Here is an 8,554-nt window from a genome sequence, read left to right as displayed (position 1 = left end):
AAAAGGGGTTGTCTGAAACTTAAATTCCGAATTAAACCGTATTAGTAGTTGTTTTGTAGAGACTATTTTGGCATAATGTTTTATTCACAAATAGAAACTTTCTTCGTTAACATATAAATTTTTACAACTAATATTTATATAATTAATGTTGGATATACATTAAAATATATAAAAGTATATTCATATTACATTTGACAATAACAATCCAACATTACATACAAAAAATAGTCATCGCCTAAATACATTATTAGATAAAAACTAAAATATATCAAACCATCTGACATCACCTAAATCTATATCAATGGATGGTTATCCCTTTAACTTCTATTTATTTGATTCTCTTTCAATCTCATTCAACTTGTGAATTTTTCCATCCTATCCAAAAAGTTATACGATCAAGTTTCAACCTCCTTTATGAAATGAGTTGTCCACTTCGGTGATGTTTGTGGTATAGGACATCCTGATTTCAAATAAACTTGAACAAAATATAGTGATTTTGAAAGTCACTCAATACGCATAATGTGTCCGATTAGATTTTGAGGTGGACCACTCCGAAGTGGAAAAATGTTTCTGAGAAGTCATATCGTGACAAATCAATATATGTCATATTATATGCATTTTCTATAAGATGACTCATTTCAGGGAAGCACATCCATTTTTTTCTCCGGTGTCAGACTGCTAACACAAGGAATAAGAGATTTATCAATTCCACCGAAATGTTATTTTTTTTCATATAGCATTGTGTATGTTTCCTTATGTGCCTTTAACTCTTTGAGAATGTGTTGACGGACAAGTGTATGATTCTCCTCTCCTCTACCAAACAAATTTAAAACAGCGTGATAACCACAGTTACCTTCATCCTTAACATCTCAATTCGTTCAATGTATTTGTGCATAAAAATCGACATCTTTTAAATGTTTTTTTATTTTTGGTAAAGATGGTGAAGGAAATGGTTTGTTAATGTGAACACCTTTGAAAACACTTTTTTGAGATTTTGAAGTTTGAGAATTTGAAAATGTGTGTCAACATGTTCTAAATAGGAAGGAGATTGCTTCGTTAAATTGTCACTCTGGGTTGGTTTGACCTTCTTATGAGCACCCTTTGTTTTTATCGATTCCGATGGTGGTTTCAAATATGTCGTTTCTGGATAGACAATCTTCCTCATCTGCTCTTTAATGTGTAGTTTTATGTTGTCATAAACTTTCAAAAATCTCTCTTGAATACTTTCTCATTCGGTCATGATAGATATATTTGATTTATCATCCTTCATCATGTTATCATCATCAAGCCGAAGCCTTTTTCAGTGCGTCTAAACCCCGTGCATTCGTATGGGTCTATCAAGTTTCATTTTCTTTGAAACTAAACAAGCATACAAAATATTGTATCTCTTCCTAAGTGTACAACCACACTTTGAGCTATTTGAACCTATTTTCTCTACTCGCTTGACTTTGTGATAAATAAAATTCAATCTCGTTCGATATATATTGCCCACTAATCGTAAATAAAGATTGTTGTCTCTGAATTTATGTTCTAATACTATATTGTTGCGACCAAATGATGTTTGTATCTCGTTATGCTGATTTTTGATCATTTGGTTCACGGAGTCCCAACCTCTACATAAATCACCTTTACTATTTCTCAATCAATTCTCCGATGTAGTGTGAGCAGATTCAACTCTATTAATTTTTATATTTTCAAAGTGTTTAACCTGATTGGTCCAAGCATAAACAACATTTTACTTTACCTGGTCTAAAATTGTACTTTCAACACATTTTAAAAAGTCAAAATATTTCTTACACACCCTTCTGAAATGCATTACACATTCGGCATATAACTCTTATGTAGAAGAATTTATTACACATTCATTATGCTTTCCAATATCACATAAATTTTGATCATTTTCCCATCTTCACCCCTGATTTGTTTGGTACCTACCGCAAACTTAAGTCTACTTTTCATTTTTTTTTTGTTATGTGATACCTACAAAGTAATGCATATGATGTAGAAAACATATTTGCAAACGAATTCATCAGTGCAATATAGTGATTAGTGACAATTACTTTTGACATGTTTTCTTGGTCCTTCAACATAGTTTGACACACTTCTAAAGCCCAAGTAACATTGTCTTCTTTTTCACTTTCCAAAAACGCAAACCTAACTAAAAAAGTCAACTTCGTAGAAGTAACACTAACAATTTTCAGAAGTGGAAGCATATACTTATTAGTCATAAGGTACCCACGCAACTTATAAAGACACTCACGTTTCCTCAAATCAATCTCATCCTCTTTCAACTTTCGGATAGGTCTTCTGCACTAGCCACTTCTTTCACATCTCATTGTCACAAATGTCGGTCTTCTATCAGAACCAGAATCTAACCTTTCGATTACAATGTCAAACCCCAACTTTGTAACCTTCGTGCGAGTTCAATGGAGAATATGTTCGCGAACAATAAACTCTTGTTTATTTATAAATTGTTTACCAACATCTACATCGATATTAACTGGTTTAACATCCGTAGACACAATAGCTTTTGGTACAGCGTCAGGGTGCACCATTGCTGCAACCAGTATAAACATAATCAAATGTAAATTCAACATGAAAACAACCTGGAATTAAACTTTTGGAACAACGTGCAACATAATACGGAAGTTAACTTTCACACGCAACTTTCATTTTTATATAGTTAAACCAAATTCTTACCAGCAATAAGGAAGGAAAGACATATACATTACCTTAAAATCCAGTTTATTTTTCTCCTTTTGATGTGAAAAAACAAAACAATGTGGTTTTGAAGTACAAAACTTAATTGAGAATGAAGGGAGATTTTTGTAGGATTTTGGGAGCACGCTGGTATGATCATAAAATAAAAAGTAGATGCAAAGTGGTATTATATTCATCTTCCGGCTTGATAATTTCTGAAGTTAACTTCCGTATTATCCACTAATAGTTCTAAAATAAATATACTAAAATGAATTCAAAATGTGCCTAGGAATTAATTTAGAACTTAACCTGCGGACTCATATTTCCATCCATACATAAATTAACTTTCGCATTATTTTTTGACAAATGAGAGTGGCTCATTTGCGAAATATTTTGCGGTATTTTAGAGGTATCCGAAAGTTAACTTCCATATTTTTTCAAAGACATCTTTGGGTTTTCTAAGAGTGTCTCTTCTCCACTTTAGTGGGAATAGCAAATCCCTATAATTTTTACTTCAACATTCTACTACTTAGACTAGTCTCTTCCTCTGGACCCAACCAATGTTCGCTGATTCTTTTACAAAATTAAAACTTTTGCTTGGTTTGACTAAATATTAGTAGTATTTGATATGGATCCCCAATAATATCATATTCTTTCATTGATCAGAAATATTTAACCATTTTTTGTCAATCTTTTTCCAAGTTAAAGACGAATTTTATGAGTTGAGATCCCTTCAGGTTGATGAAACCTTGATCTTATGCCTAAAGTTTTTTCTTTGTACAGAAAGATGTAAGAGAAGAAACACTGCAAAAAGCAAATGATAACAATATGCTGAACTAATGATTTTTGGTCTTATAAAACCATCTAGTATACATGTAAATAACTTCAAACTACAACATTAAAAATATACACTCTTTTGAACTATCTGAGACAAGACATAACTGACTACAGAGCCAATTCACCTGAAATTTCTCTCTTCCTTTGCTTCAAGGACATCAACTTCTTCGTTGGATAGAAGATCCACAATGGGTTCATATACGTCCCACTCCTTTCTTTTCCTGATGCATTCAACCAAAACAACCAAAGCATATGAAGTTCTCATTTTGAACCAAAAATTGCACATAAGTTTGAATTAAACATACAAATAGCCTTGTTCTTGAATGTCGACATAATTATTTGCATGATGATATAAATGTTCAATAGAAAATTATTGAATTTCAGAAAACAAGAGTGTATAAATTTATGACACTTACCGAACAACACTTGATTTAATACCAAATAACTTAACCAAGTCCACTGCTACGGCGCCTCCTTTACTGTCAAGAGATCATTGATAAGACAGCGACTAAATAATAGATTAGGGATACATATATATACTCTGAATTTATAATAAAAATGCATTTATCACGTCGACTGAACTAGGGTAGAAGAATATGAAAAACCTGACTGGAGTAAAATCAGCCCCTCGACGACCCTTCTTGCTTAGTCTGCTTTCTCTTGCTGAAACCACGCTTTGAATTGCAATCTGAATATGAAAATGTATTAAGATGATGGAAAATGAGCCAAGTATATATAAAAGAACGCACGGAATGATAAACTAATTGACCAACAGAATGAATAACCTCGTAAAGCTGTTCTCTGATGGCAAAGGCGACAGCTGGCTGCAAAACAGTAGTGTTTTGGTGTTTAGTATGTTTCACAATTACTCAAGAAGGTTTTGTATGTTTACGTATTACAAATTAATTCATTACTAGCAATAATTAAATATACTTACTCCAACCTCAGGATCCTCAATGCCCATGTCTCTGCAGAAGGTCCTTGCAAACTCTTCAGGATCACTATCGAAGTTGTTCAAGTCCTGGAATTTAACAAATTTAGACACATACACACAGATCCAACAAAAAAGTACAGCAAATCAGAAGATAACAGTTCCATTCCTATAATACAATGATTGTGCTGCGATCTTACCCATAAAAATTGGTCCTTTACAAGCGTATGATTTACACGAAGATCAAGCTGTAAAAAAGAACAACACAACTTTGTCAATAGACAAATACTCGATTCAATGACATGTATATTACACCCATGTCCCTTAAGAGATTCTTAAACTACAGACCTCTGTCATGAATGGTATTAAAAACAAAAGCCTGGGAATCTGACGGAACAAATTTGGTCTATAGGGTTGACAGGTGGCAAGCAAACCCAAACATTCAGGAAGTGGGTAGGAAAAATAGAGAGAAAGCATAATATTCACAATTTTGTCTCCGAGTGCATCACATGTTAACAAGCTAATGCCTCTACTATACTGTCGGCTGGGTTACTACAGCTGTTGCATATTCCTTCCTAGACTTGAGAAGATGTTGCAATGGATTTTATCACGAGCCTTCATTCATCAAATAGCTGCACAGCCATTTTGATGGTAAATAATCCCCTTCCTAAGAACTGCCACTTTGCTCCTCTCAAATCCAATCATTCAAGTTTGAAGGTTGCTGAAGTTTTCATGAATTTGATAGTTAGGTTGCATGGTTCTCCCAAGAGTATTGTCTCTGACAGAGACAAAGTCTTCACTGGTAAATTTGGCAACAATAGTTTAAATTAAGCAACTTCCCTAGCTATGAGCTCATCCTATCACCCACAAACTGATGGACAATCAGAGGATTTTAATAAACGCTTAGAACTGTACGTGTATTGTTTTACTGGGGATAAACCGAAGGCATGGTAAGAGTAGTTGCTTGACCAGAATTTTGGTATAATACATCTTGTCACACAAGCAATGGAATGACTCCTTCCAAAGTTGTGTAAGGCGGTGATCCTCCCTCATTGGTCAAGCATGAGCCTCATGCGGGAGACCCTCCTTCCTTACAGGAATTGCACACTGAGAGGGATCAAATGCTGCTCCAACTTAAAGCCAATCTGTCCAAGGCTTATTAATTCCTCAAGAAGCATGCTGACAAATATGGCATTTCTATGAGTTCCAAACTGGGGATATGATGTTTGTAAAATTACAGCCTTATTGTTATCATTCTAAGTCACTAAGCCACAATCAGAAACTTGGTTTATGTCTTTTGTTGGTTCCCAGTCATTAAGAAAATTGGACCAGTTGCGTAAAAGTTGTTCTTGCCACCAGCGGCCAAAATACATCCTGTTTTTCACATTTCCTAATTGAAACCTGGCAAGGATAATCATTCCTGTGCACATGTACCATTCATTACCTTTGTTATCAAATGAGCCAAGTTCACTACTGGTTCCAAAATCCATTCTATTATTACAATTCGCATTTTGCTTCAACAAATTCAAGGCTGTTTTCAATGGGGGGAGTATTGTCATGAATGATATTAATATGAAGGCAAAGAATCTAATGCAGAAAATTTGGTTGACGAAGCTGGACAGATAGATGGCAATCGATCAGTGAAAGGTGGCAAGAAATCCAAACAATCCGGAAGTGAGAAGGAGTAATAAAGAGAGTGAAAGCATAACAAGAAATGCACTGAATGTGATATAAAAGGGGAAACAAACTGGTGATTGGATAAGCTGAAATTAGTGATTGTTACTATCTCTCTCGATTGTGACCCGGATTCCTTCTTTTACTATTCTATTCTATTCTATCATGTACTTTCTGTAAATTTCCAGTAATGGAATTCAATCCTTAACTAATTTAAGTTCAAGCCTCATTGCACTTTCCATTCATCACTACTGTATAATTCTATTGAGTACAATAGTTAAACAGGAAAATTCAGTCTCATTTATCAGTATACACGAGTCTGACTCTAACACCCTACCCTCTAATTTTAAAAATTATAGTGTCATCCCCTAAGAGAGATGATATATGCTACCCTTTTCTCCATTACAATGTAAATAAATTTTTTAACCATAGTGACATTGTAGCACCGACACCTCTAAAAAAAGATGTGTCAGTATCCGTGTCTTTGGCGGACATTACACCGACACTTGTGATTATATTTAATTTATTTATTTTTTTCAAATTATTATTGGTGTCACTGTGTCAGTGTCGATCTCGTGGTCGGGGTATCCGTGCTTCATAACTACAAAGTTTACAAACAAGTCTTCCAAGAACATGTGTATAATTTTCAATGTCATTGGTATTACGTCATCTTAAACACATTATTTACTTCAAAACTTAAGAATTTTATTTACTAGTATTCTTCTGTACCATATGTGATATAGTAAGGGTTTAAAGTGATATGTTCATCATGATGAAAAATAATAAACACAAAGACAATAACAAAAACATGAATATAAAGCTGGTGAAAAATGTGTAGCACACAAACATCGTTGACGAAAAAAAGCACCTTAATGGGAATAATCTTCTCTCCGGCATACATATCTTGACCCTCATAGGATCGAAACTCTGCTAACTGCGACTGATACAGAGAAAACCAACCAAACCAACATCAAGTAAAGTACAATACAAATCAAACTCATTAGAAGTAAAAACAAGAGAAACACTATGTACTTGAATAGACTGAGCAATCTGAGTAACAAAAGGTGGAGGCAGCTTCAAATCCTTCACAGTCCTTTTCGCAAACACCACAACCTCAGAATCCGGATCTACCATGCTCCAATAGGTTAATTGAGAACATAAGTATTATTAAAAAGTACACAATTGTTGGTGTTGTGTTACCAGAAGGGTTCCATGTGAAGGCATCTTTGTATCTATGTCCGTCGATTTCGATGTCGAGTCGAACGGGAACGAGATTTTCCGAAGTTGGCCTGTGCGTTTGTGATTATTCATTCATTCAGTGATTGAAGAAAGACAAGAGAGAAAGAATGGGAGATAGTTAGAACTTACATTCTGAACTTGACGGGGTTTCTGTAGAAACCAGAAATAGGGGTTTTCATCTTCAACCTCAACTCTTATGGCTTCCACTACGCTTCAATCAATGGTGATGATGATGGAACACGGCGAAACCAAATAATTTCTTGTTCCAATTTTCAATTCTCCGCGGGTACCGCTAACAGTACTTCTGATTTTGCAATTACATCCCCACTATTGGTTGTATTCAATATTTTGATTTTTTTTTTAAATAAAAAAAAAATCTTGATGTGTTTTTTTTCATTTTTGTCCATGTATTTTATTTTATTTTAAATAATCTCAAAAGTTAAAATCATTTTGATTTTAATTCTTAAAGTTCAAATCTATAGGAATATTCAAAGGAAAATTCATTTGAAACTCGTAGATTTTCTTATAGGTTTTAATTTTCGAGACTAAAAATAAATGAAATTCAATATATAAGGATTTTATCCAGAAAAATAAAAATAGAATTTTTAATCAAGATGATCCACATTTTTAAAAAATATTCTCAAAATAACTCACATTTCGGATAATCTTCCAAAATAATTCACTTTGAAGAACTAGTGTCAGATGAATTGACACATGCTCTCTAAGTTAAAGAGGTGGCGCCAATTGGATTGGCTTATGCACCTAGTGCTGCCAATCCAATTGGCGTCTATGTGTTAGGTTTAAGATGAGGCGTCAATTGGTCTAGCACTTATGTGTGTTGTGTAATTTATTTTGAAAAATAATGTACATTTTATATAAAAGTTGAAAGCAGACTAATTGGTATTAATATTAATATGTGTTTACATACGAATATCAAAAAGACTAATGTCGTTGACCAGGATAACCTAACCGACCTCTGGTACCACATCCCCTAACTACCCGAATACGTGGCCCTAACCCACGTTGATGATTCACTTTAGGTGTTTGAGGATTTGAGGATTCAGGAACATCTCCACCACCTGCAGGAGATTCCCTAAGATATTCAGACAAATCCACATAGTCTTGTGTATACAATAAAGCGCTACCGACATAGCTGAGTTTGTGACCCATGCC

At 34.1% G+C, this 8,554-nt stretch overlaps 1 protein-coding gene across 2 annotated transcripts; it reads right to left on the bottom strand.

The window, feature by feature from the left end:
• Nucleotides 1–3,518: 3,518 nt before the first annotated feature.
• Nucleotides 3,519–7,718, bottom strand: LOC127138757 (chromatin structure-remodeling complex protein BSH). 2 transcript variants are annotated; one of them, XM_051065266.1, is made up of 10 exons: nt 7,511–7,716; nt 7,343–7,431; nt 7,175–7,269; nt 7,011–7,082; nt 4,669–4,716; nt 4,475–4,558; nt 4,323–4,361; nt 4,143–4,225; nt 3,954–4,016; nt 3,519–3,758 (listed from the first exon to the last, which is right to left on the bottom strand). In XM_051065266.1, exons 1-10 carry the CDS (start codon nt 7,558–7,560, stop codon nt 3,659–3,661), a joined length of 723 nt encoding a protein of 240 aa, XP_050921223.1. In that variant the 5' UTR covers nt 7,561–7,716; the 3' UTR covers nt 3,519–3,658. The 2 variants fall into 2 exon arrangements, with proteins under 2 accessions (XP_050921223.1, XP_050921224.1); XM_051065267.1 differs by lacking the exon at nt 4,669–4,716 and having other exon boundaries at nt 7,511–7,718.
• Between the last annotated feature and the right edge of the window lie 836 nt (nt 7,719–8,554).

The sequence above is a fragment of the Lathyrus oleraceus genome, chromosome 4 (assembly GCF_024323335.1).
Source record: "Lathyrus oleraceus cultivar Zhongwan6 chromosome 4, CAAS_Psat_ZW6_1.0, whole genome shotgun sequence".
Lineage (NCBI taxonomy): Eukaryota > Viridiplantae > Streptophyta > Magnoliopsida > Fabales > Fabaceae > Lathyrus > Lathyrus oleraceus.
This window is presented reverse-complemented; position numbering and strand designations above follow the sequence as displayed.

Coding starts and splice junctions, on each gene's coding strand:
- LOC127138757 (XM_051065266.1), bottom strand. CDS start 7,560: ATGAAAACCCCTATTTCTGGTTTCTACAGAAACCCCGTCAAGTTCAGA. Junction 7,270..7,342: donor CTTCACATGGAACCCTTCTG/GTAACACAACAC, acceptor GGAGCATGGTAG/ATCCGGATTCTGAGGTTGTG. Junction 4,559..4,668: donor TAAAGGACCAATTTTTATGG/GTAAGATCGCAG, acceptor GTTAAATTCCAG/GACTTGAACAACTTCGATAG.